We start from the raw sequence: 27,556 nt of genomic DNA, 5'->3' as shown, positions 1-27,556 counted from the left end.
ATCCCTCATTAATCCATAATTTTTAGTTAATGATTCTTTAGCTTTCACTTTTGTAATATACTTTTATAATTTGTGAAATGATTTTGAATTTTATTTTGGTTGTAGATTTTTAGTATATTTAAATTAACGTGTTGATATTATATCAATATTAATAATTTTGTTCTATTTATAAATGTATTATATTAATTAAAAAATTTAATATGTACTTTTAAATTTTAATTAAATAAAAATAAAAACTTAATTAAAATCTTTCATAATAGATATTTAAAATAATTTCTCGCTGTAAAATAATCTTGATAGTAAACGTTCATTAATAATTGTTCTTTTTTGTAATTTGACACTCAAAAGCACTCTTTTAAGAAGATTAGTCAATCACAATCTTTCAAAAGTACTTTTCAAATGAATTAGCGAAACAAAAACAATTTCTCATCAAAAGTACTTTTCTAAAAAACACTTCCCAAAATAAGCATTTTTAGCCGCTTGGCCAAACAGGCTCTTAGTTCCATCCGCGCATCGCGCGGACCCTAATACTAATTACATTTTAAATGGTAGCTAAACATTAACTAGCAGTTCGAAAGTGGCTAGTCCACCTGTCATTGGCACGAATACCCTTATCTTGGGGTGGTCTTTAATTTTTGCTTCTCAAATCGCTGATCTTTAACGTTTATTCTTCGGCACTTTAAGTAACAAAAAGTGGCCGAAAATACATTTGACATCGAAAAAAAATTGGTCTACTCACCTAATTTTGCAAGGCATAAGTTTATAGAAACTTTGCCTTATCCGACATAATTTTTGTAGGAATTATATTTTTGGACATAATTCGCTCGGCACTACACAACTTATGCCTGAAAATTTAATTCCTATAGAAATTATGCCGATCAAGGCAAAATTTCTATAAACTACGCCTTGCGAATTAGTTACTACAAAACTTAGGCAGAATAATTTAATTCCTACAGAACTTATGCGTGACAAGGCCAAGGGTCTCTAAACCTATGCCTAGTGATTTATTTATTTGTGGTAAGAAAACAATGAATTCATCGCCTTTGCTGGGGATCGAACCCCCAATCTCTCGTTTCTTAGACTAGCGAATAAGAATACTTTGGCCCACAAATATTCATTAAATGAGAAGCATTTTTTTGTGCAGAGTGCCCCTCAAATACACTGGTCTTTAATCTTTGCCCCTTAAGTTGGTGGTCTTAATTTTTTTCGCTTCGCCTAATACTATGAGGTTTGGAGTACGAACCCCGGCTCAGTAAAAAAAAAAAAAGATAATTTCGCAAGGCAGAAATTTGTAGCAAAGTTAGGCCTATTCGGGCTAAAATTAGGCCTTAACGCAGAGTTTTGAATGCAAAATCTACCTCAGTCAAAGTTTTGCATACAAAATACCTTTGCCTGAGGTAGAGTTTTTCATGCAACACTATGCCTTAAGGTAGAGTTAAGGCATGCCCGAAGGCAAAACTCTATCTGATCAGGCAGAGTTTGACTCAAACTCTGTGTGAAGGTAGCAAAACTTTGCGTGCAGGCAAATTCCTGCTTTACAAATCCAAAATCTACCTTGCGATTTTTTTTTTAAAAAAATTATTTTACTAAGCGGGAGTTCGAACCCGAAACCAAGGGATTCTAGCGAAGGGAAAAAATTAAAGACCACCCCGAATAGGGCAATCGTGTAAATTGGCTAATGAGAAGCAGGACAAAAATTAAAGATCAGTTCGTATAAGAAAGGGAAATCCGAGCAAAATATTGATCACTAACTAACAGTCCCAAAGTGCCTAGTCCACCTAATTTTGACATGAACAAAGCCCAATTTCTAACACAGAAGTATATTAGGCCCAATCAAATTCATTTTTTTTTTTTTGGTTGGATTGTCCTTCTTTTTGGGGCGGTCTTTAAATTTTGTCCCTCAAATTAGTGGTATTTAAATGTTGTCTTTCGCCTGAAAAGGTGGCCAAAAATACTGAGGTTTTGGGTTCGAACTCCCGTTCAGGCATAAAAATAAAAATAATTTCGCAAGACAAGGCTTTGAGAAAAATCTGTCTTATGCGCCATATGTTGCCTTAAGGCATAACTAAAAGTTTGCCTTATAAGGAAACCTATGCTGGATCCAGCATAACTTTAGTTATGCCTTAAGACAACTTATGTTGTCTTCGGCAGAGATTACCTTAAGGCATAGCTAAGTCTTAAGGCATAAAAGTCTGCCTTAAGGCGCTTATGCCGGATCCTGCATAACTTTCCCCAAGCCTTGCCTTGTGAAATTATTTTTTATTTTTATGCCGAAGTCGGAGTTTGAACCCAACCTCAGGAATTCTACTCGAAGGACAGAAAATTAAAGACCAGCAATTTGAGGGACAAAAATTAAAGACCACCCCGAATGAGGACATTCCTGCGAATTTTCACAAGCCCAAAACTTCTCTTATCTATTTGTTTTGTTAAGACAGCCGCCAATAGCATTTTTTTAAGTAAAATTTTCACAAATAGCTACCTTTTAACTCTTTCTAATAACCTATAACTACATATGCTATATTTACAATTCGTAACTAGATGACCCTATATTTATCTAGTAGTCGGGTATAGCATAAATATAGCGGAAATACAGACGCGAGTTTAACTGACAGTGTTATATTTATGGAAACAAAATCTGTTCCAATTTTAATTAGAATCAGTTATATTGTTCCCTGATTCACGCAAATATCCTCTCATTCCATATCTGATTCCATATCTCATTCAAACAGCTAACAAATTCAAAAAAAAATTGAATTCAAACCTTACAATCATATTTTTAACCAAAAATAAAAAGGTTGAAAAACCTTTGAAAAATAACAATATCAAACCAGTGAACATAGCTTGATTATCACGACGAATATATATTTGATTTCATCAAGTTGAGTTCATAATTGAGGTAACGATTTTTTCACTGCAAACTTTTTTTTTTGTTCGTCTTTTCTGAAATTGTTTCAGCTAAATTGAATATAACACATTGCTGTATTCGAAAACAACAGGATAATGAAAAGCGTAACTGCGTTGATCCGTCATTCTGGTTTTTGGAACGATCAGAACTGTTTTGTGAATTACAAAATTGATGCTGTTGTATTCATTGATAATTGCAATTACGATGAGTTAGTTTGTACGATTACAAATCAATTAGGCGTGGATACTGTTAGGAAAACTATTTCAATAAAATATACTGTTGAAGGCGATTTTCAACCAATTGAAATACACAACGATATGGGAGTTTGTGTGTACGTTGAGCTTAAGAGAGAAAACAGAGTTTTGGGGATGTATCCAATGTGCGTTAGTATTCATGATTTGGATGTTGAGGATGGTGTAACTGGTAATCGTATTATTGGAGATGATGTACTGCAAATTGGATATAGCGAGAATCGGGATGGTATGAAAGTTTGTGATTCTACTGTAAACGCTGTTGTTTTGTTTGGGAATGATAACAATTTGGTAATTTCGAAACTGGAAGCGAAAGGAGTTTTTGTCGATCAAATTTACCAGGATAAGGAAACTTTGAAAATTGTGATGACGAAATACGCAATTCGTGAAAGATTCAATTTCAAAACAGAGAGATCGAATGCTATAAGGTATGATTTTCTAAATGTATTCTGGTAACAGAAAGTGCAGATGTATTTTTGTTATATTTGTACTGTATTGAGATGATTTGTTAACTTATTTAGCACACTGTTAATTTTAAAAATGTTTGATGCAATATATTCTGATATATTTTTTGTATATTTATACTGTATTTAATTGATTCAATATGTACTATTTGCATTGTATTATGTAGCTACACTCTGGCATGTTGGTCGTCGGAATGTAAATGGAAATTCAGAGCGTCGAGAATTGGGGATTCTGAAATGTTCAGGGTTAGAGCTTTCGATGACGAACATACATGTCCGTTGAAGGACAAGGTGTATTCACAAAGGCAGGCAACAAGTTGGTTTATTGGAGAAGCGGTTGTGAAGGCGAAAATAACTAACCATAAAAGGAAGGTCACACCTGGGGATATAATAGATGATGTTAAGAATGAATTCGGCGTAGATGTTTCTTATATGATGGCATGGAGAGCTAGAGAGAAGGCTATAAAAGATTTCAGAGGTGATCCAGCTCATTCATACAAGAAGTTGCCGGCATATATATACATACTTGATAAAACGTATCCTGGATCGCTCGTTAAAATGCATAAATCACCAGAAAATGAGTTTATGTATTTGTTTGTAGCACTCAAAGCATTCATAAAGGGATTCGAGTGTTGTAGACCAATAGTTGTAGTGGATGGTGCACATCTTAAATCAACGTATAATGGTACATTTGTGTCGGCAAGTAATTTGGATGGAGCAGGTATGTGTAATTCTATTCTATGAATGTTTTTTTTTATAAATACAACATTATGCTTATTGATTTGCAAAAAAAGCTGCTAAAAACATACTCTGGATGTATTGCTGGTGTAAATTTGTGAATATTATATGTTGAAATACACTGTAAATATGAGGTAAATATATTGTAAATATATATATTATTGTTTTATAAATGATGGTGCTAAAAATACAGTGTGAGATCAAATTCAGTTGAAATATGTGTTGAATATATTATAAATATATACTGATTTTTGTAGGTAATATCCTACCACTAGCGTATGGTGTGATAGATTCTGAGAATAATAAGTCGTGGACGTGGTTCTTTGAACTGTTCAAGCAAGCTTATGGTGTTAGGCAAAATATGTGTGTCGTGTCCGACAGACATGAAAGCATAATACACGCAGTTTCTAAGGTGTATCCTACTGTTCCTCATTTGGCTTGTATATGGCATTTGTGGAAAAATGTGACAAAGCAATACACAACAAACAGTGAGGTGTTGAGTCCTATATTTTATTCACTAGCGAAAGCATACAGCCAGGATGAGTTCGATAAATTGATGGAGAAGATTGGGAATGTTGATATTCGGGTAAAACGATACCTAGAAGATGCTGGAAGAGATAAATGGTCTAGGCTTTATTCACCTGTTAATAGAGGATGGACAATGACTTCGAATATAGCCGAATGTATTAATGGAAAACTGGTTGCTGCAAGAGAGTTACATATTTTTGATTTCCTTGAAGAAGTGAGGAAGATGTTTGGTAGATGGAATTGGACAAATAGAAAAAATGGTACCTACACATTCACAACACTGATGAGGCGGTATCAAGAGATGTTGTCGATCAACGAGTACAAATCAATACGAATGAGGGTATCTTTGTTTGCAACACAAAAATTTAATCTATATTTTTACTATATGTAATGTATATTTATATATATTCCCAAAATGGTAAAACTGCGCAGGTAATGCTTGTTTATTTGTTAAATGGTTCTCAGGTTGAAGCGTCAACTGAATATGTTTACACAGTGAATGATGGACCGAGGCGTTTCATAATAGATTTGAAGAAGAAAACTTGCAGCTGCAGGATGTTCCAACTGGACGAGATACCGTGTTCTCATGCATGGGCAGTATTGAAGAATAAAAATTTGACTGCTGATGTATATTGTTCGGATTTATTCAAGCCGGAAACAGTTGTGAACACATATGATGTGCCAGTTGATCCTCTTCCCGATGAGACCGAGTGGAATGTTCCTAAAAGTATATTAGATGAAGTTGTTATGCCACCGATCTATAAGAGACCCCCTGGGAGGCCAAAAAAGAAGAGGGACAAGTCATTACAGGAGTTGATGATTGGTAAACGCAGAAATTCCTGCGGTAAATGTGGACGTCTTGGTCATAATAGGCGTTCGTGTGATAATCCGCCGCTCAATAAGAAGAATAAATAAGTCCATTTTGATTTTATTTGTTAAGACAATTCTACTTTAAATTTCAGTTAAAAATAAAAAATGAATTCATCTTGAATTCATATTATTCTAGTATGATTGTATTTCACATGGTAGAACATCCGATGTTTTTCAATGTAATGCTATATTGGTGGTTAAATGGTATTTGGAAAGTCTACTCTATGTTAACTGATTTGACCTTTTGTTTTGGATTTATGATTTAATAGTTGTATTTCGTATATATTTTAGTTGCATTTTGTCTGATCTGGTAGATAATACTTATTCTGGTTTACTGTTAACTATATTTGATATATATTTTACATATATTTGAAGTGTATTTAGATGAAATTTTAAATTTTGTAACAAACTGTAATTTTAAAAATGGACTTATGGAATATATCTGAGTTATATTTTCTGTATATATCGACTGTATTTAAATGGTTATATATACTACTTTGTTAAATGAATACATTTCACAGATAATGAAAAATGGAATTTATGCATTGAAAAAATAACATACTTGAAAGAAACAACAATATAAAAACCATAAGGTGGTGTTCAATATTAATCATCCTAAAAAAGATTACTACACATGAAACAATATATCCAAAATGAAAAAACAGCAACAAAAGTCGCAACCAACTATGCTATTGTTCAACATGAAAATCAAAAACACAAATGAATTGGTGGCCTAATCAAGATCCGCTTTATCAACTGCATCGTAATCAACTGCCGGTCTAATTGGTCTTGGAGGCTGCTCGTTATCACTTGATGCATTGTTGTTTGACTTATCCCATGCATAGTCGCATAAAAGGGCACCATATCTCATACGGAGTAACTTTGCATCGAATTCGGTTGGGATGACTGCACTTGAGCTCAAGTATTCAGCGAAGGCTGCCACATACACACCACAATCCCTGGAACAAAAATGATCAAAAAATTTACTTATCAAAACCCACGAAAAAAAAGATGTATTTATTGTGTTTTTTATTGGAATAGATTCTTACATGCGAGAGGGAGCTTGTTGCGGGAGATTGTCTACATTCACAATGTCAAAGTTGTCGGTCTGTTCTCTATTTCTGTAAGAAGGATGTGTGACAAAATCTATATCCGCCTTCTTCTCATAGAAATCAGTCATTTGTAGACTATGTGTCACTAGAGTAGCCAACATTTTCACTCCGACTCTAACGACAGCATCATGCCCTGCAGCTCGGTATGAGTTGTATACGTAGATGCACTTGTTTGTAAAAAGAAAATATAAGAAAAAAACAAACATATAAAATTTATAGAAAAATGAATGATCTTTTCATTGGATGAGAGCAGACCTGTCAGTGAATGATATCACAACCAAAATCCAGTGATTTTCCTCTTTTATGTTGACAGGAATTAGTACGTTCTCAACAGTATACCATGGTACATTAGCCAACAGCCTGTGCCCGTTAATGTACTCACACAGTTCATCTTCCTTACTGGCGACACATGTGGATGAATCAGGGTTTTCCCAAGATTTGTAAATTTCAGCAACTAAAGTGTGAAAAATACAGCTGGCAGTGGTGAATCTATAGTTGTTGTTATTATGATACTTCCCCTTCTTGCGTAGGTAGTAGAAAATAACATCAATATGCTGTAAAAACATCAATTCAGTGACTATAATCAACACTATGTTCAAAAAACATATTGCTGTATATATAGTAAATATAGTGAAATATACTCTTAAGCATAGTAAAAATACAATTCTGTATACCTGGACAGTACTGTGCTCAACTAGTAAATTAATGTTTGTATATTAAATATAGTGCAAGTATAATGATGACAATATTCTAAAAATACAAGTTGTGACAATAAGTACCTAAACCTACTCCATCAACCTAAAACAATAAAAACATGGTTCAAATGAATTTAAAGGCATCAGCAAAACAGATACACATATACACATATATAGTACTGCTTTAAAAGTTAAAAGTTTCAGTTAAATATAGAGAAAATATATGGTAAATATGCCTGAAATATATTTTCAACAACAGAAACCGGATCATTAATTGGCAACCCAACTCCCTCAACCTAAAACAATAAAAACATGGTTCAAATGAATTTAAAGGCATCAGCAAAACAGATACACATATACACATATATAGTACTGCTTTAAAAGTTAAAAGTTTCAGTTAAATATAGAGAAAATATATGGTAAATATGCCTGAAATATATTTTCAACAACAGAAACCGGATCATTAATTGGCAACCCAACTCCCTCAACCTAAAACAATAAAAACATGGTTCAAATGAATTTAAAGGCATCAGCAAAACAGATACACATATACACATATATACTACTGCTTTAAAAGTTAAAAGATTCAGTTAAATATAGAGAAAATATATGGTAAATATGCCTGAAATATATTTTTTACTATATATGTCAAATATAGTAAAAAATATACTCTAAATACATCACATTGTAATTCTATTATAAAACATAAAAAAAATTAGATAACAAGCAGAAAGATATCAAAACCTCATCAGTCCAAAGTTGCCCATCCATAGATAACAAGTAGAACCAGTTTTTGTCGGCTACGGCTGTAACGCCTAAATGCAACCGAAGTTCGGCATCCGCAGGATCGAGTCCTTCCTTGTTCTTTCTGTAATGATTTTCATTTGGCTTCCTGTATATCAACAATAGAAAGAACATACGTTAAGTTTATTGATAATTGAATTCTGGAAAACTAAAAAAACAAGTTGTGACAATAAGTACCTTTTGTCATGCGATTTCAACAGATCCTTCTCAAGCCACTTTTGATATTCTTAAAGAAACGAAGTATCTAACGGGGCATTTATAGGGTGGTCAACAAATGGGTGTTTTTTCTGATAAATGCAAGGACCGATATTTTTGGCAGAAGAACCCGCTGAGCTGAAATTGGGACAATAAGGGGACAGGTTATATTTGCTTGGTTTCCTTTCTCGGGCAGCACCTGGATGGACAATGATCTGTTTTTCAGAGTTTGAAAACTGTGCAGTCTCACCACTTGAGCTTTGGCCCGCATTTGGTTGTACGGGAACTTGTTGTCCAGTTTCATCGCTTGAACTGTGGCCAACTATCGGTTGTACTCCAACTTGCTGTTCAGTTTCATTAGTTGAACTTTGTCCGGTTGTTGGTTGTACTCCAAGTTGGATTGGTATCTGAGAATCAGGAATCATCCACTGAGAGATGGTTACCGGGTTATTGTCCACATTCTGAGGAGTCCTTAAACTTGACAAATCGGTTTGATCATCGCGTGGTACTGGAGGAGGACCGAGAGGAATAACACATGCTAAAGGGCAGTTGATTAGCAAGTCCGCTACCATTTCCTCTGATGCGGTAAATTCAGCATTAGCATTCTTCATATCGCCGATTTGCTGAGATTTCTGAAATAAAAAACAAGAAAAAAACGACTGGTGTTTGTCAATTATTGCTTATCAAAATGACATTTCAGTACTTAAAAGCCACATTTCAGTACTTACATCAAAATTTAAATGGATTGGTGTTATGGGCACTCCATCTGTTTGTGCATCACTTTTAACTCCGGTTTCTTTATCCACATCAACAACAGAAACCGAATCATTAATTGGCAACCCAACTCCCTCAACCTAAAACAATAAAAACATGGTTCAAATGAATTTAAAGGCATCAGCAAAACAGATACACATATACACATATATAATAGTGCTTTAAAAGTTAAAAGTTTCAGTTAAATATAGAGAAAATATATGGTAAATATGCCTGAAATATAGTAAACAGAAATCAGAATAAGTAACATTGAACATAATAATCAAAATACAATTAAAATACAGCCACAACATATATGAAAAACTAATATTAAAATATCAATCCAAAACAAATATAGCACTGCTAGTATATATAAACACAATCATAACAAAAATAGCACAAATAGATACATAAAAAAAAACACTACTAACAAATCACCATGTGAAAACTATATATGTAAATACACTATAGGTAATACAAAAACACAGCTAAAAATTCAATATTTTCACTTTGAATAATATACTGCAAATATAGAAAAGTGAAAGAAAAAATGAGTACCACTGGATGACTCCTCTGCGCGGAAGTGGCACCACCACCTTGATTCTCTTTGGTTGAAAGCTTTACTGCACCGCCACTTTGATTGCCTTGAGAAATCCCACCATCACTATGTAAGTCAGATTTTAACATTGTGTCGCCGACCTTTAAAATTTTCCAAAAGAAAATATAAAGTCTTCCAATAAATATATCAAAATAACTTAAAAAGTAAATAATTTTCATTTTTAGTGTTGATTTTTACCTTATCTGGTGTTTGATTGCCCTTTATTGCATCTAACAACTTTTTGAAGTTGTTATCCATGTAGTCAAACACCTACAGTTTTGAAAGATAAAAAATAGAATTAGAATTGTTAATTACTTGACACAAGCAATATGAAGTAAAAAAAACATATTGAAAACAAAACGCCTACTTCTTTCTTGAAAATCCGAATCTCTTCCCTTATCAGTTTAAACTCATCTGTTCGGGGTGCTGTAGGTGCATCTGGTTTCCTTGTCCCTTTTATCCCAGATTCCTTCCGTGATGGTTGTTTCCTGGAAGGAGGAACAGAAACTGGAAACTGCGTCCGTTTCTTGCCTCGCGGGGAATCAGAATTGGCACTCCTTTGTTGCTGTTTGCCACTGGACAGATGTGGTGGTGTGGTACTAAAATCATCGTAATCATCGTCTACCAAATCAGTACCATGTACACCATCAACTCCATGTTTGACGTCTGGTATATCATATGCAACAGGAGGCAATTTAAGAGTTTCCAACTCATGGGGTGTTGGCACAACTTCCTCAAATCTACAGGACTATGAACAACAAAATATAGAAACTATATTACCGTATATATCTACATTGGTAACATACTAAAAATATGAGGAAAATATAGTCAAAATATATTGATCACAAATGACTTATTTCATAAATATAGACAAAATATAATAAAAATATAGCATGTAAAACAAACATATTAAAACAGTTAAATGGTAAAAGACACAAAACTGTTAAAAGACTGTTTTACCGGATTTTTATCGTCTCTGAACATGCCATCCATCAATCTCTTGAATTCTGGTTTTCCTTCCGTAGTCCGCCAGTTCAAAATTCTAGGAATTAAATTCCCCGTCTTAACTGCAATGGTGGACGGGACTTTTGAGCAACATTCATACAACCATACTTGCATAGCAAGCGGCAAACCATGAATCCTATAATATTTCTTAAAACCAGCATATTTCTGTCCGATGCTTACAACCAACTCTCTAAACGAATCTTTACCCCAAGGATACTCATTATATCTCCCGTCCTCTACAACATCAAAATGGATCCTTGGTATGTTTGTTGAGTTCGGCTCACCACAATGTACCCACGTATTTATGAAATACAATATTGTCATCTTGACTGCGTCATCCCCTTTATCATCCCAGACAGTCTTGTTGAAACACTCAATAAGCTCATGTCTTTTAACTGGCAATTGGTTCTCCTGATTTCTACCAAAATACTCAACCATAAGCCTATTCAGTTTTGAGTTATCATAAACAAAATCATTTTCATCAGATACACAATCTAGCCCAGTGATCAGTGCAAATTCTCTAAGGCCAAAACGCAGAACTTTACCATTTATTTCAAATGTAAAGCACCTATATGTACTGCCCCTAAGTTCTTTGACCATAAAGCACCGAAAAATTTGTGCTTGTACATCCAATTGCTGCATTCTAAGATATTTACCAAAACAAGAATTCCTAAACATATCCATCTGTGGATCTGTTAGTTTGCCTCTAATATCTTGCATTACATTAACATTCGTGTATCTACACATAGATGGTGCCACAGCAGGGTGCTTGGTAACCAAAAATTTAGATACCTGAAACAAAATGCCAAAAAACACGTATGATTGACATATATCGACTGAATGTACTTAAAAATATACACAAAATAACTGTCAACAAAATAATAACTGAATGTACTTAAAAATCTTAAAAATCACTGTAATAACTGTCAACAAAATATACACAAAAATAACTGAATGTACTTAAAAATCTTAAAAATCACAGTTATGGTGAAGAAAAATACACACAAAATAACTGAAGAAACATGTGTAAAAAAAACACAGAAATATACTTAAAATGCACATATAATATAGATCTGGTTAATTCACAGATCTGTAATAACTGAACTAAAAAAAAAAAAAAGAACTAAATATACTGAAAATACAACAAAAACATACCTCTTCATCATCATCCTCATCCACATTACGTTTGGCTTTAGCAATTTTTTTGCCCCTAACATTAACAACATTGTCACCAGCCTTTCTCTTCTTTTGTTTCTCCATTTGAGAAACATTTTTCAATTTTTCTTGTTGTTTACTCTTCGAATCAACATATTCCTTAGAACGCCTAGGATCGTTAATTCTTTTTGAACGATTCTCAGCATAAGAGCCTGCAATGGCAGTTTCATGTTGAGAAATTCCCAAAGAAAAATTAGGAATCGCACATTCGGGTTCTATACCTGTATTTCTCATCGGAGTAGCAGCTTTCTTAGTCATTCCAATTGAATCTAAGAAAAAACAACCAAGAACAAACACTGATAGTTAATTACTTAGACTTGCATTCCTGATTCAAACGAAAAAAAAAACACCCAAAATATAGGTTAAATACACGGTAAAAAATAAAAATCTGTATAGAATCTTACTTTATTTTGGGAATTAGATTTGAAACGTGAGAGAAATCAATGAATAGTTAATTAGAGATAAAAAAGGAAGTTGAATAATTGAAAAACTGATTTGAAATTGGAGGAAAGTAATGGATATGGTGAATAATGGCGTGTATTTAGGAGGTAGGAGAGTGACACGTTTTTTTTTGCTTAAATTTAGGGGAGTGAGAAGTTATCAGATGAGTGATAAAAACATGGTAGCTATGTGAAGTAAATATGATATATTTTAGCTACTAAATATAATTATTGAAAAGTTTAGTTATGTTCCATAAATAGGTAATAATGAAACCTATGCCAAGTAAATTTTACTTTTTTTAAAATCCCAAAAACCTGCTACTCTACGTCTCGGGCGAATTCTTCAAATTGTGAGTAATTTCCCTTCAGTCTCTCTCTCTATATCTTTTACCTCTTTTATGGGACGAGAATCATGTTGTTTTTAATAGCGGAATACTTATTTTGAGTTGGCTACTAATCCGTTCTTAATCTTCCTTTGAATTTTTCAAATCAATTTTCTTAACTTCTTTGTAATCACTTCCCAAAAACTTGGTTGATCAGAAGAAGTTGTTTTCTGCCTTTTGTATGATTCTTATACCAAATATTATTAGGAACAGAAAACTGACAATGATAAGAACAATTAGAAAAAAAGAATAATCGTTTTTCCTTGTTAATAATCGTTTTTCCTTGTTACGAGGTAGTTAATATATTGATGGTTATGCTAAATTTTACAGGCCATGCCATTACACTTGATTTCTCATGATAAGATTAGCAAGCAATTTAATTATAAGATAACTATTATAAGAAATTTAAGCTTTATAATTTTTTGATATAATTTTTAATTTACAACTTTGTATTTTAAATTTAAACCGTGCAATTACAGTCTTAAAGCTTTTTTTTCTAATTTTGCTATGATTTTGTGAGGCTCTTCCATTGAAATTGGAATATTTTGGTCAAATTTCTCGCACTAGCCATTGCCGTTTCCGCTTCCCAATGATAAGGATGAAACGGTCTTTGTAACTAAATATTGGCTATTTCCTAATCTATATTATCTTTTATTTTTATTATTAAAGGGAGAGGAATTTTTTTTCTCCTTAAGTTAAGTGACATCACCAGAAAAAAACACATATAACTTAAGTATTAACTAATTTATTCTTGTGGCATCATATTAAATCTACATTCCAAATCACTGTTATCCATTTAAATTGAGGACATCGCAACAGACCAACAGTTGAACTTTTGAAGTCAAATTTGAGAAGAAGTAAACCGTATTTTTTAAGACTATACAAATTGCAGATTTTTAAATTAAGTTTAAAATATCAAAACAAATTTTAATTGAACTTGTGCTTTCAAATTTTAGAAGAAAGTTAACCTTATTTTTGCATTTTATTTTATGTTATTTTTTTTTACCTTTAATAAGAAAAAGACAAAAAGAGCAAAAGATTAAAAAATAAGACGAGTAAACTAAACAAAACCAACCTATGCACGTCCCTTTTTTTCCCCATTCCCCAACTAATTCACAAACACATATACACGGTTTAACCAAAAAAAAAAAAAAAATTAACTTGCTGCTTCTTTATAATCAGTGGCAGATTCAGAATTTTCATTCAGGATGTTCAGAAAAAAAAGAAGCTAAATATATACTGTAATTTTTTATCGAGGGTGTTCAAAAGTTAATATATGCACATAAACACAGAAAATTTACCCTATATATACACTGTAATTTTTTGCCGAGAGTGTTCACACTGTAATTTTTTGGTGAGGGTGTTCGGAACACCCTCGACAACACGAAGATCCGCCCCTGTTTATAACAACTAAACAAAAGTTTTTATCTCTCTCTCTTTTTTTTTTTTTTTTTGACTTTATTTATTGTTAATAAGTACTTATGTAGACTTCATAAACAGTTACTTCTGCTTGCAACAATTTACACCATTTCGTTTCAATAACTATAAAAATCAAATCGTCCCATGTTTGTTTCTCCACATTTATTCATCATTCCATCTCTCTGCATTTTTTCTGAGAATCCACAAATATTATGTGCAAACATTAGCTCTTTTTTCCTCATGGAAATCGAGGTACGCATTTTGGTCTATATCAATTTATACTACTAAGAAGGAAACTGTATTAATTTTACTGTCTTCCGTACTATACGCATAATCATTTATAAATTTCTCAATTTTGGCATAACTTTTTTTTTTTTCAACCACAAATATGAAGAGATTTTATTTATTAAGATTGTGAGTACAAATCTGTTCATCTATTGATTCTTCTCTCCTATTTTTTCTTAGTAATTCAATCAGTGACGTATTTCTCGAATGCATAATGACCTCCTTGTGATGTATTTGATCTCAAAGAACATTCATTTCGGGAATAAACTTCCAATTCCTCTTGCGTTAGAAACAAAGAGCCTGTTTGGATGGACTTATGCCTATAAGCTGTTTGCAGCTTATAAGCTAAAAAAAATAAGTTGGGGTAGTCTAACTTATTTTTTTTGGCTTATAAGCTGTTTTCAGCTTATAAGCTGCTTTAGATAAGCAAAGTCAAATGGGCCCAATTATTTTTTTGAGCTTATTTTAAGCACAAAATGACTTTAAGCTGGCCAGCCAAACACTCAAAAAAGCTAAAAACAGCTTATAAGCAACTTATAAGCAACTTATAAGCTCAAAGAGATTTGAGATATTTTTCAATGTTATTGTTAATTGAATTGTGAAAGTCAATTTTTTCTTCTTACCCCTCTTATTTAATGTTTAGAAAATCTGCAAATGTTAGATTAAGGAAATCTTTTGAAGACAATTATTATTTTAACTTACGCCATATAACAAATATGTATTAGAATATTGTAGTGTAAAATACAAAATAATAACACTTATTTAAATTTGAGTTGAGTTATTGAAGCCAAAATTTCATTAGAGAATATATTTGGTGAAAAAGTGTCATCCCTATAATGATATTGGCTCAATCTGATTCAAGAATACCTTTTAAATTCAAATGAAGATAATTTTTAACATAGTACTATTTTAAAAAATTACCACTAATAAAAATTAAGCTGATTCATTATCATGTGGGGTATTTCTAAAGAAACATGAAGTGAAAAACTTTATGACTCTTCACTAATGAAAAGTAGAGCAGGGTTGGAGACTTTAATGACGACGATGGCTAAATAACAAAAAATAAATAAATTGAAAATTGAACAAATAAAGAAGCTTTTCCTAATTTCATTTGAGATATTATTAATCACGTAATACTTATTAATTCAATTATAATATATCATTGTTCGTTTTGAATCATGTTATATTTTCAGGTTATATTATGCTACTTGAGTTTCATTTAAAATTTATTTCATTAGTATATGATTCATTTTACTTAACTTCACAAAGTCTGCCTTATAAATTACCTATGTCTTAAGGCATAAAAGTCTGCCTTATAAATTACATTAAGGCATAAAATTTATATCAAATTCGGCAGAACTTTAATTATGCCTTAAGACACTTATGCCGGATCCTGCATAACTTTCTTTAAGCCTTGTCTTACGAAATTATTTTTTATTTTTATGTCCAAGTCGGAGTTCGAACCCAACCTTAGGAATTCTACTCGAAGGACAGAAAATTAAAGACCACCCCGAATGAGGGCATTCCTGCGAATTTTCACAAGCCCAAAACTTCTCTTATCTATTTGTTTTGTTAAGACAACCGCCAATAGCATTTTTAAATCCCAAAAATCTGCTACTCTACATCTCGGGCGAATTCTTCAATTGTGAGTGATTTCCCTTCAGTCTCTCTCTCTCTATATTTTTTACCTCTTTTATGGGACGAGAATCATGATGTTTTTAATAGCGAAATACTAATTTTGACTTGGCTACTAATCCGTTCTTAATCTTCCTTTGAATTTTTCAAATCAATTTTCTTTAACTTCTTTGTAATCACTTCCCAAAAACTTGGTTGATCAGAAGAAGTTGTTTTCTGCCTTTTGTATGATTCTTATACCAAATATTATTAGGAATAGAAAACTGACAATGATAAGAACAATTAGAAAAAAAAGAATAATCGTTTTTCCTTGTTACGTGGTAGTTAATATATTGATGGTTATGCTAAATTTCACAGGCCATGCCATTATACTTGATTTCTCATGATAAGATCAGCAAGCAATTTAATTATAAGATAACAATTGAAAAGAACTTCCCACAATAGAATACCTAATTACTCTCGTCAGTTTATTCGGTGCACACTTAGAACTATTCGTAGTCGTAATTGGACTTCGCTATAGGTGCTTGAAGTGAAAGAAAAATCGAAAAATCAACTCCTAGTAAGTTTTTTTTTTTTTTTCTCTTTTCAATTTTGCTGGGAAACCGATTATCTTCTATCTATATATAGGAGAGGCAAAACACTCTTGGGATGCCAAGTGTAATCACCACAAAATTCCTATGTAAAAATAAAAAATAATAATAGAAAAATAAAAAAACTGCAAACTCAAAACTGCCCTTTAAGAAAAAAAACTTCTCCTAGAAACAGACGATTCCATGGTTAGTCTTAGTGTACTAAGTCTGGATTGGAAACAATGTGAGAAATTTTACTTTGTTGCTTGTGATTATTAGAATTTTGCTTTACTCTGGTGTTTTCGTGTGGTCATACTTTTTTCTGAGTTTTGCTTGAACTTTTAGTTAGGTTATTGTTGATGTACTGGCATTCGGACAATTTTATGTCATTTTTTAAGTAACTCAACAGTATGTGGGGTTATTGATGAGCATTTTCTAATCTTTGGCCAATAGCGATGAGTTTTGAGGCGCTAGAGGGGATACTATAATTACTTTACAAATGAACTGTGTTATTTTGAGGCACTATGAGTGAGGAGAATAATATAAACTTTTTAGTTCTGCATAAAGATCGAATTTAAATTGCTTAATATGATATCTGCAGAATTTGTATCTTTAAGTTATTCTAATGGCCTCAAAATGTTTTTAAGTTTTGATCTTAACTGCACAGGATACGGATAAATATGATATTAGAATCCTATCTTTTCAAAATACATGTTTTTTGGTTTTAACAAAAAAACAAAAACTGTTCCTAACAAATTGATATAATTAATTTTCGAACTTGAATTTGAATAAAATACCAATTTCTTAATCTCTTACACATAAATCAATGTTCCACGACTTTCCCTCATCACATCAATAAGATCATTGCAATTTTCTTTCCTATTCTTAAGTTTGATTTCTTTCGTCAATTTCAGGGAAACAATGCTCACATTTACATGAATTATATCCCCGGCCACTGCTTTGAATATATATTGTCGGACGAAAGGTAAGAGTATATAGATCTTTCATCATTCTCTTTTAGCCACTTAAGAAGTTTCTTGGTTTAGCTAATGTAACCACTCATTAAAATAACAAATTAAAGATCTTTCTCTTTTAGTTGATATTTGCAAGTATTCTATTAAATACAAATTTGTGCCAGAGTTGATTCTGTTCAAGTAACAGGATGTCAATTTTTCTATTTCTATAGCCCAATAACTTTAATTGTGCTTTGAATCAATGGCAAACATTAAAGACCTTTACCACAGGAGTTCAAAATTACTACAACAGAGTTAAGTATTGATATTATAGAGTCAGGAATTCAATTCAAATAAGAGAATTCAGAAAAGGAAATGATGCTAAAGAAATTCAATAATATATATATATATATATAAAGGGTACACCCCTTTTCCCCTCCCCCACCCCCCCCCCCCCCCCCCCCCCCCCGCCCAAAAAAACAAAGTTCACTATTTTCAAAGTTTATTATTTTATCAAAAAAGCTTTAATTTTGTTTGTTTAAGAAATAGCAGCCACTCCAAGTATCTGATGTTTCAAATGTCATACGGTACTAAAAGAGTAAAAGTAATGACTTTAGAATGACATTAGTAGAGACTAAAAAAGGGTTTCTACTTGGAGTTTTTATGTCATTTTTGTGATCCGTCACGGGGTTGAAGGTTTTATTTCGTTTTATTATTCATTATGGACCAAAGATTGCTCGAAAATTCTGGGTAGTTTCTTTTATTCATACCTTTATCAACTCTTTATTATATTAAAACAACGCGAAGAGACATGTGAGTCTATTTTAATTTTAAGTAATAATAATAAAAAGCCACATCGCAATATAATAATACTAAGTAATGGACAATATGAAATAATACAGTGAAGATTATGAAAGGCAAAAATTGTTAAAATTGAACTTTCAAAAGGTTTAGTATAAGAAGTCTAAAGATATTACATATTTGAATTTGAAATGAGAATAATTTTAAATTTATGATTAGAAAATTACAATTTAACATGTTTAATATTCTTTAAGATATTCCGCGCATCGCGTGGGTATTAATACTAGTTTACATTTAAATGATTCGGAGGCTATATTTATTTACAACGGTCACCATCAATGCTTTAAATTATTGCTGCTATAGTAAGATTATCCTTCCTTCATTTGTTTCTTAAACTAATTTTGCTTATTTACTAAGATTTTATTTAATTTGACTTTTGCAGGAAATGAAAGAGTATAAGTGAAAGCATTAAATGAGTTTGTTATTAGTGATTTAGAGAATGGGGAATGTGATGACTGCATTATTATCAGGTTTTGGTGAAATTCTTGGCAAATTGCTTGGTCATCCACTTGATTTTTTGTCTGGAAAGGCTTGTAGGTAAATGTTTATTCTCTTTGCCTCAACAAATTTTTTGGTCTATCTATGGGCTATTTTTACAAAATTGTCTCTGTTCTCTAACTGCTTCATTGTTTTCTCTTTAATTTCCCTTCAAAGTGTTTTATGTTCTGATATAATTAATATTTCAGTTCAGTATGTGCTCCAACATGGGATTTTCTATGTTACATAGAGAACTTTTGCATCCCTCAACTGATGAAATCGGCCATGGTTTCAATCCTCTTATACTTCGGTCAGTTTCTACCTTACAATTTTAGCATCCAATTATATTTGTTATTAAGATTGATTGAATGTGACTTTTTATGCAGTGATCCCGTTTAAAAAAATGAAATAGATTGATTGAATGTGACTTTTTATGAAGTGATCACGTTATATATATATATATATATATTGATTGAATGTGACTTTTGATGAAGTGATCATGTAAAAGAAAAAAATGAAATATATTGATTGAATGTGACTTTTTATGTAGTAATCACATTAAAAGAATGGAATGTGACTTTTTATGTAGTAATCACATTAAAAGAATGCAAGCTACAGTATTTACCATATCTAAGATTACTAAAATGCTATCAAGAACTTTATGCAAAATATACCTGGCATCAAATACATAAATCAAAGATTTCCATAGATTATTGATTTGATTATCTTGATTGAATTGTTATAGGAGAAATGGTCAAATTACTTCATTACGACAAAAAAAAAAATCTTAATTTTATCTTTCATCTTTGTTGTTAATTAGTAAATCGTTTCATATTCGTCCTGGAATCTATCATAACTCTAACATGAAGTACAACAGAGAGTAACTTTAAATCATAGTTAAAAGAAGAGGGGTGAATCATATTCAAACATTAGAATCAAGGGCAAATACGAGGTGATTTGCTAACTCCAAGAATATAACAAATTCAAAGATGACGTGGATTGAATTAAGATATTTTTACCCTTTTGATTGTCGTGGTTGAATTATTATATTTTTCTAACACATAAAAAATATTGTTAAACAAGTTATTGGAAGTGATTACTTCATTGTAATTAACTTAAATTTCCTTTGTTTATTTGCAGTTCTCTTATTCCTCTACTTACTTTATAAGTTGGGAATTTGTCAGTGCATATGTCACATACTGTGTAGAACTACTTGGGCTTGCTTCACCACTTGCTTCTCAGCCTTAGATTGCTGTTGCTCTTGCCTTTGTTTCAAGCTTCAACAACTTCTTCTTACACCTAGACATAATAGAAGAAGTAGACATCAAAAAGACATTGAAATAGCAGTGAATATTTCTAGCAATTCTAGTGAAGCAGAAGGCTCTATAAAATTTGATGAGACAAAGAGAAGAACAAGAAGATCGATGAGGGAACACAGGAAAGAGCATATGAGAAAGTCTTTGAGGCCAAAGAGTCATAGAATGCAAGTGGGAATTTTTAATGATTCAATCCACCACAAGAAGAAAAAGTTCAAAAATGGGAATAGTAATCACTTTAGCCCTTTAGATGCTCACATTCGAGTGAGTAGAAGACCAAAATTTGCACAAAAAGGAACATTCAAGGGCTCAACACATCCACGAAGGAGAACATAAAGGGGTTCTTAGCTATATTGCTCGGACTCTTCAAATATCTCGTCAAGTGTGTGTCGGATCCTAAAATAGTGCATTTTTTTAGGACTCGACACGGATGTGATAGCACTTTTAGAGAGTCCAAGCAACATAGGTTCTCAGTCCTTTTGTCTTTTAAATCTTGTAAATTTTGAAGTGTTCTCCTAACATGTAACTTATGTACCTTAATAGTGTAAAAAAATGTTATGTTATAGGACATTTTATCTTGTTTTAACAAAAAAAGTCTTTGTATTCCAAATTACTGGTCCAATTTTTTATTGACGGTTATACGTGCTATCTTTTATCATTTTTTTGCGCGGATTGCCCTTCTTTTGGGGTGGTCTTTAATTTTTGCCCCTTAAATTTGTGGGCTTTAATATTTGTCCTTCGTTTAACACCCAGAGGTCCTGAGTTCGAACCCAGGCTCAGTCAAAAAGATAAAAATAAAATTGCAAGGTATAAGTTGGGATTCGCAAGGCATAAGTTGGGCATAAGTTGGGGTCCAACTTATGCCTTGCAGAAAACTTTTACTCAAAATTAGACCTTAAGGCAGAGATTTGCAAAATTCCAGCAATTTTTTTTTTTTTTTTTTTTGCCTTAAGGCAGAGTTTGAAACCCAACTTAAGTTGGGGTCTAACATTTTTTTTTTTTTTTAAATTTTTGATTGAGTGGAGATTCGAATCCGAAACCAAGGGGCTTTTAGCGAAGGGCAAAAATTAAAGATCACTGATTTGAGGGGCAAAAAATTATAAACCACCCCCAACGAAGGACAATCCTGCAAATTTTCCATCTTTTATTTATCAACTAGATGGGCAAGGCTCGTGCATGGAAGTTGGTGTACCTTTTAAAATTCTAATCAAAATGATGAGACAGCATAAGAAAATTCAAGCTTCGATTTTCCTATCGTCTGGATAAATTCATCCACACTTACATCAGAAACAATGTGATCTTAGATCAAATATACATATGATATTGATATGAGAAGCTAAGAGAATACTAATTCCCCGATATAATTAGATGAATTGTAGTATGAAACAATCAAACTTGAAGTGTAAATTTCCAGAATATACTTAAAAATGAAAATATTCTGCTGCCAAAGTGTTCAGGAACCTTCACCAAAGAGCAGAGCATATCACACTTTAAAGGAGTATTAAACTCCCATCTAGATCGGGAGTACAAGTCACTTTCCAGAAGAAGAAAAAAGAGAGAAGAAAATTGACGCATTAGATTATTAAAGAATACAACTTTAATAATTCTCATGGTTTCTGCTTCCTCACCAACTGTGAAATGTAGAGGCACAAATCTCATTCTGCCTTTGGTACAGTGAATCTTCTCAATGCTTTTAGAAATTACAGGTTTCACGCTCCACAAGAGTTTTCTTCACTTATATATGCACAGAGAAGAATCAGAAAGAACTGAACAAAATTTCCAGTAGCAATGTCCAAAAATCCACTAGGATAGGGGACCCTGTAGCCCAAATCTTGCGAGCTTCCACTCCTATACTTGACTCCATGTCTTGCGCAGAAAACTTGTATTCATGAAAGTATCATGTATTTAAGAAATTTTATCAAGAAATAAGCTCTGAAGCATCTAGTACTATGATGTTTCAGATTTTCAAATGTATAAAGAACTTTTAATTGGATAATGTGAAATGTATAGAAGTCATGAGAATGGTTGGATAATTGGTTTATATGCCCCCCAACTCGAGATTTTGATTCATAGAACTGGCCATCAAATGTATATTTATCCAAACTCTTTCTTAATGTGAAAGATCTTAAAAGGAAAGACACAATCGAAAGATTAGCAACCTAAAGGAGGAAAGTACCACAAACATAAAGTTTCTCCAATGGAAATTCATAAACTATTCTTTTGGTCCAACTTCCCCTTTTAACAGCTTGTTTAGGAGGCAGATGATGGCAAAAGCACCACATCCATAATGTCATCATTGCCACGATGACTATAATGATGTGAAGTCATAGCTATCAACATCCTGCCCAATAAGGTACTTAGCAGGACTATATTTGTGAATGCTTCGAGTAGGTGAAATTTGTTATGTAGTTTAACCATCACAAAAGTTCAGCAAGCAGTAGGCATCCTTCGGATCCGCATCCTTCACCTTATGGGGCTTTGGATGCCTCTAACTGAATTAAAAGGACTCGCGGAAAGGATCCAGGTTCTCCACTGGCTTACCACATATAAGTGTCTCACATGAAATTTTGAATAGAGAAGTTCCTTTCGAGAGATGACAATTGTGGTTTCCTTATAAATCAATTAAAATACAATCACGTTCATATATCTCACATCTTTTTTTCCCTCAATTGTGTAGATATCTATGGCAAAGTTTTAATTAGTAACTATTAGCTAATGCCACAATAAAGAAAACCAGAAATTCTCATCTCCAATGGAACTACTGTTACAGCAGATAGAGGAAACAATTTAGTCTTACGAACACTGCTGGAGTCCATCAATTCTTTCCCTTGCGTAGTGCACATTAAATTTATGAAGATGGACATACTATACCAGTATGAAGCCAAAGACTTGGAAAATGGATACACTAACCCAATCTGAAGTTATCACGTAAGGGTTTGACGCATAAATTAAAACAATTGTCTACACCAATCCAGTTGTATCAATCTCTCCTGGGTTTGCTGCCCTTGTGATAATTTCAATTTTCTACAAATGTTGCTTCAATAAGATTATTCGTTTCATTATTCCTCATGGTCAAGCAAATAAAATAATTAATAAAACACATAAATGCTTTTTTCTTCTTACACACTGGAGACTGTCAAATGACGTCTTCTTCTTTCCCGTTATGTAAAATGGAAAACTGAAAGATAAGAAAAGGAAGTTCCCCCTGTACTTTTTTCTGGGTTCATGTTCCCTAATCTACCATCTTGGCTAAACCTGCCTCAAATATCTACTATCTTATACCCAATAAATTTTATTATAAAGGGAAAACAAGTTCACATTAGGTTGGTGACTCTTGAATAATTAACTAAACAAAGTATGGAGCTTCAGTAACATAACAGACAATTGCCTCATTTTCCTTTTGTTAACTTAGTAAATTCATAATCTCTAATTAGTGAACTGCTAATGATAGTCTAGCTTCATAATAGATAATTAAAATAAATTGCAGTAAAGAGGACACATCCAATGACTGTGACATAACTACGTACCTTACCCATCTTCATTCAATCGAAGCAAATAAAAGGAATTCAAAATATACATGGTGAAGCAAATTGGAAATGTCTTGAAAGGTGATAAAATTACTTGTCGATTCCAAAATAATACTTAACATTCACGAGAAGAGGTACATACCATAATGAGGAGATGAAGGTACCTCATTGTTGTGTGTAAATTCGAACGGGGAAAAATGAAGAAATCTGCAAATCAGGAGCCATGTTTACACACCTTTTAAATGTTAAAAGATCCTAAATGTTGAGTAGACAATCAAGATGAAGAAAATTCCAACATTCTTGATATTTTAAGTACCATAACGGTAACATGCACAGATAAAACGGAAAGAGAAAACAAAAAATTAGAGTTAGAAGGTAGAATAGAAATTAGAGAGCAAAGACATAGGTAAACTTTAAACAAAACATGGATCATGCCTTTTATTGCAGCTGCCCTCTCTTAAATTCATCTTAAAGTCCATACACACTGTGATCATTTAGTACACCTGTCAAAATGGAAAAACAAAGAACATCAATTCATCTAGACATATTATTAAACAACACGGGTGCACCAGTGTGACATGAGTATCTATTTCTAAACATGCATGAGTAAATCAGGAAAAAAATAACATGCATCTAGAAAATTCAATAGACGACAACCCAAAAGTACAAAAAAAGGGATAAATACCCAAACTTGATTCAGATGACCAGCGTTTCCTGAAGTTTGAGCAAGAGATATTGTCTCCATCTTCTTGAATAGGTTGTTTGGATGGTTGTTAAGGATTTGTCTTCGTTTATAATCTATTTCAAAAACCGCTACATCCATAATCTCCCTATCATTATATTCTCTGAAAACTATCAGCAATTGCAAAAGAAGGACGAAAGAAAAATCACAAGCGATCTGAAACTGGAGGAGTGAAGAAGAAAGAGAACTTCAAAGATCCTAGTCTGAAGCTTCAAGACTCAATGTTTGCTGATGAGAATATTGAGCGTTGGTGATATAATAGTGCAAATAAATGTGTCGACAGGGAAAGAACGAAAGAATGAATACCCAATAAAATAAGCCCAAGTTTAGAGTACATTTCACATAGCTTATGATACAACTTGTTTTTGCTGTTTTCGTCCACACCAAGTCTCGTTTCTATATATTAGTATAAGTATAAATACAAAAGTTAAACTCTACTTCCTTTGTTTCCTTTTACATGTTATTCTTGCTTTTTGCGCGCCACTTACAATATAGTATAGTTTGTGAGGCATTATATCCAAAGATTACGAGTGTATTGAATGTAGACATATGAGCTCCATTCAAACAACCATTGTACCAAACCTTTTACAAAAGAGCTGCAGAGAACACCCTTGCAATCTAAGGGGACTGGATTAGGATTCACATTGAATCTGAACCAGTATAAAATATTTGGTGTCATTTAGTTTCTGCAATTTACTTCTGCATTACTTTATAGTAGACTCTGTTCAGATAATTGACTACATAAGCAAAAAAATTACAATTCACCCCCCTCTTTGCACTTTCAATTGATATTAGAGCAAGGCCTCACGTTTAGTTGCTTAAATGCACGTGAGAAAATATCTAATGGCTGGATATCAAATTCCTGGAGCAATCTTGCAAGATGGGCACTCAACAACAAGACCACCATACTTCAATGGTGAACACTACTGTCACTGGAAGGAAAGGTTTAAGATTTTTGTGCAGTCAGCAGACTATCAAGCTTGGATTGCGATCAAGAAAGGGCCTAAACCTGTTCCAAATGTGGATACGAGTAAGAAGGACGCAAACACGCCAAAAATTGATTTGGAATCACATGATGTTACTAAAGAACAACAGGAAACACTGCAAACAAATGCTAGAGCAATAGCCTTGCTTTACTGTGCAATTAGTGGATTAGTGTACGCAAAAATATCCAACTGTGAAGCTGCCAAAGAAATGTGGGATAAGCTTAAAGTCACCTATGAAGGAATGTCAAAAGTAAGAGAAACCAAAATTGATGCGTTGAGGCATGATTATGAATCTTTTATAATGAAGGACGATGAGAACATTGAACCAATGTTCACCAGATTTAGCAAAATCATTGGAGAACTCAAATCCCTTGGAGTAACTCATACCAGCTCTCAACAAGTTAGAAAACTTGTTAGGAGTTTACCAAAGACTTGGGAAACCAAGGCAATTGTCTCGAATGATGGAAATCTGGACAACTTTACTTATGATGAACTGAGAGGAAATCTAATGGCTTTTGAAAAGAATCATATTCAAAGATATCAGAAGGATGAAAAGAAAAAGGAGGTTGCCTTCAAATCTCAAGTTGAAGAATCTGATGAAGATTTTAAAGAGGAAGAAGTACCCATGATTTCTAGACATGTGATTGAAGCCATAAGAAGATCAAGAAATAACAGAAAAGGTGGTTCAAATTTCAGGAAGGGTAAGACTTTCACTGTACAACAAAGGAATGATGGAAAATGCTATGAATGTGGAAAATATGGCCATATTGCATCTGATTGTCCTGAGGCAAAAAGAAAACCCTCCAAAAACTATCAAAAGCAAAGAGCTTTCAGCAGTTGGAGTGAAGATGAGCTTCTGAAGATGATGATGAAAGAATGGAGAATATTTGATTCATGCCCATTGGTGAAACAAGCGAGGTAAGATCTTATCACTGTTCTACTGTAGTGAAACACAAGAATTGCTTGATCAAACTTTAGAAGATTTAAATAAAGTTTTTGATGAGTATAGGAAACTTAAAAGAGAAAAAAAATGACTGGGAACTTAAACTAGAAGTAGTCGAAATAGAAAGGGACCTTCTTCAAGAAGAAGTTAAGGATTTGAAATTGCAAATAAATGGGTTGCGCAAATCCACCAGTCATAGTTTAGTCAGGTCTAACCAGTCGACTTGTAGCAACAAGTCAACTAGAAAAAGGCCTATCAATGATGGAAATACTTCTGGTAAATCTAGAGGTGTGTCGACTTATTATGAAGAGACAGATCAGTCGACTAAATCAACTGAAAGGATGTCTCAAAGAAGAAATCATTCCATTAATAAGTTGACTAACCAGTCAATCACTGAAGAACACGTTTTCCAAAAATATTTTTGTTGTGGAAAAATGGGTCACAAATTTTTTCAATGTCGATTTCGTTATACATCCTCTTCAGGCTAGATGTGGAAACCCAAAACTGATCATCAAAAGGCTAACCCTCAAGGACCCAAGGAAGCTTGGGTACCTAAAAGAAAGTAACTACTCTGTTTTGCAGGAACACCACAAGAAGAAATCAAAAGGCAAACGGTATCTAGATAGTGCGTGTTCCAGTCACATGAAAGGAGACAAAAGCTTATTCAAATCAGTCGCAGATTTTGACGGACGACTGGTAAGTTTTGGTGACAATTCAACAGGAACAGTAATTGGTGTAGGAACTATTTCTTTTAATAATTCTTGTGATATCACTAACGTTTATCTTGTTAAAGGACTCAAATACAACCTCATGAGTATCAGTCAACTATGTGATTCTGATCTAAAGGTGAGATTTAGAAAGACAGGTTGCGTCATAGAAGATACAAC

At 32.9% G+C, this 27,556-nt stretch overlaps 4 protein-coding genes and 1 long non-coding RNA gene across 5 annotated transcripts; 2 read left to right on the top strand and 3 right to left on the bottom strand.

Moving 5' to 3' along the window:
• The first annotated feature begins 4,503 nt into the window (after positions 1-4,503).
• On the top strand, positions 4,504-5,801 carry LOC132628882 (uncharacterized). Its single transcript, XM_060344636.1, has 2 exons — positions 4,504-5,226; positions 5,352-5,801. Exons 1-2 carry the CDS (start codon positions 4,720-4,722, stop codon positions 5,799-5,801), a joined length of 957 nt encoding a protein of 318 aa, XP_060200619.1. The 5' UTR covers positions 4,504-4,719.
• A 565-nt stretch (positions 5,802-6,366) lies between these two features.
• LOC132622057 (uncharacterized) lies at positions 6,367-7,018 on the bottom strand. Its single transcript, XM_060336580.1, has 2 exons — positions 6,806-7,018; positions 6,367-6,715 (listed from the first exon to the last, which is right to left on the bottom strand). The coding sequence occupies exons 1-2, from the start codon at positions 6,967-6,969 to the stop codon at positions 6,490-6,492; spliced, it is 390 nt and encodes a 129-aa protein (XP_060192563.1). The 5' UTR covers positions 6,970-7,018; the 3' UTR covers positions 6,367-6,489.
• A 3,809-nt stretch (positions 7,019-10,827) lies between these two features.
• On the bottom strand, positions 10,828-12,477 carry LOC132622050 (uncharacterized). Its single transcript, XM_060336568.1, has 2 exons — positions 12,074-12,477; positions 10,828-11,710 (listed from the first exon to the last, which is right to left on the bottom strand). The coding sequence occupies exons 1-2, from the start codon at positions 12,389-12,391 to the stop codon at positions 10,832-10,834; spliced, it is 1,197 nt and encodes a 398-aa protein (XP_060192551.1). The 5' UTR covers positions 12,392-12,477; the 3' UTR covers positions 10,828-10,831.
• Positions 12,478-16,232: 3,755 nt separating this feature from the next.
• Positions 16,233-21,611, top strand: LOC132627136 (uncharacterized). Its single transcript, XM_060342294.1, has 5 exons — positions 16,233-16,305; positions 17,779-17,849; positions 19,061-19,215; positions 19,365-19,465; positions 20,296-21,611. Exons 3-5 carry the CDS (start codon positions 19,118-19,120, stop codon positions 20,805-20,807), a joined length of 711 nt encoding a protein of 236 aa, XP_060198277.1. The 5' UTR covers positions 16,233-16,305; positions 17,779-17,849; positions 19,061-19,117; the 3' UTR covers positions 20,808-21,611.
• An 86-nt stretch (positions 21,612-21,697) lies between these two features.
• On the bottom strand, positions 21,698-24,211 carry LOC132627137 (uncharacterized). Its single transcript, XR_009577790.1, has 2 exons — positions 24,141-24,211; positions 21,698-22,350 (listed from the first exon to the last, which is right to left on the bottom strand). It is a non-coding gene; the product is annotated as an uncharacterized LOC132627137 (long non-coding RNA).
• Positions 24,212-27,556: the final 3,345 nt, after the last annotated feature.

The sequence above is a fragment of the Lycium barbarum genome, chromosome 2 (genome assembly GCF_019175385.1).
Source record: "Lycium barbarum isolate Lr01 chromosome 2, ASM1917538v2, whole genome shotgun sequence".
Classification (NCBI taxonomy): Eukaryota; Viridiplantae; Streptophyta; class Magnoliopsida; order Solanales; family Solanaceae; genus Lycium; species Lycium barbarum.
The sequence above is the reverse complement of the archived record's forward strand: the minus strand, read 5'-3'. Positions and strand labels throughout refer to the sequence as shown.

What these genes read in the sequence shown, in the direction of transcription:
- LOC132628882 (XM_060344636.1), top strand. Translation starts at nt 4,720, where the DNA reads ATGTGTGTCGTGTCCGACAGACATGAAAGCATAATACACGCAGTTTCT. An exon ending in ACAAATCAATACGAATGAGG is followed by an intron (nt 5,227 to 5,351) that starts GTATCTTTGTTT and finishes AATGGTTCTCAG; the next exon opens with GTTGAAGCGTCAACTGAATA.
- LOC132622050 (XM_060336568.1), bottom strand. Translation starts at nt 12,391, where the DNA reads ATGACTAAGAAAGCTGCTACTCCGATGAGAAATACAGGTATAGAACCC. An exon ending in ATGAGGATGATGATGAAGAG is followed by an intron (nt 11,711 to 12,073) that starts GTATGTTTTTGT and finishes ATTTTGTTTCAG; the next exon opens with GTATCTAAATTTTTGGTTAC.
- LOC132627136 (XM_060342294.1), top strand. Translation starts at nt 19,118, where the DNA reads ATGGGGAATGTGATGACTGCATTATTATCAGGTTTTGGTGAAATTCTT. An exon ending in TTGTCTGGAAAGGCTTGTAG is followed by an intron (nt 19,216 to 19,364) that starts GTAAATGTTTAT and finishes TTAATATTTCAG; the next exon opens with TTCAGTATGTGCTCCAACAT. An exon ending in TTCAATCCTCTTATACTTCG is followed by an intron (nt 19,466 to 20,295) that starts GTCAGTTTCTAC and finishes GTTTATTTGCAG; the next exon opens with TTCTCTTATTCCTCTACTTA.
- LOC132622057 (XM_060336580.1), bottom strand. Translation starts at nt 6,969, where the DNA reads ATGTTGGCTACTCTAGTGACACATAGTCTACAAATGACTGATTTCTAT. An exon ending in CAACAAGCTCCCTCTCGCAT is followed by an intron (nt 6,716 to 6,805) that starts GTAAGAATCTAT and finishes TTTTTGTTCCAG; the next exon opens with GGATTGTGGTGTGTATGTGG.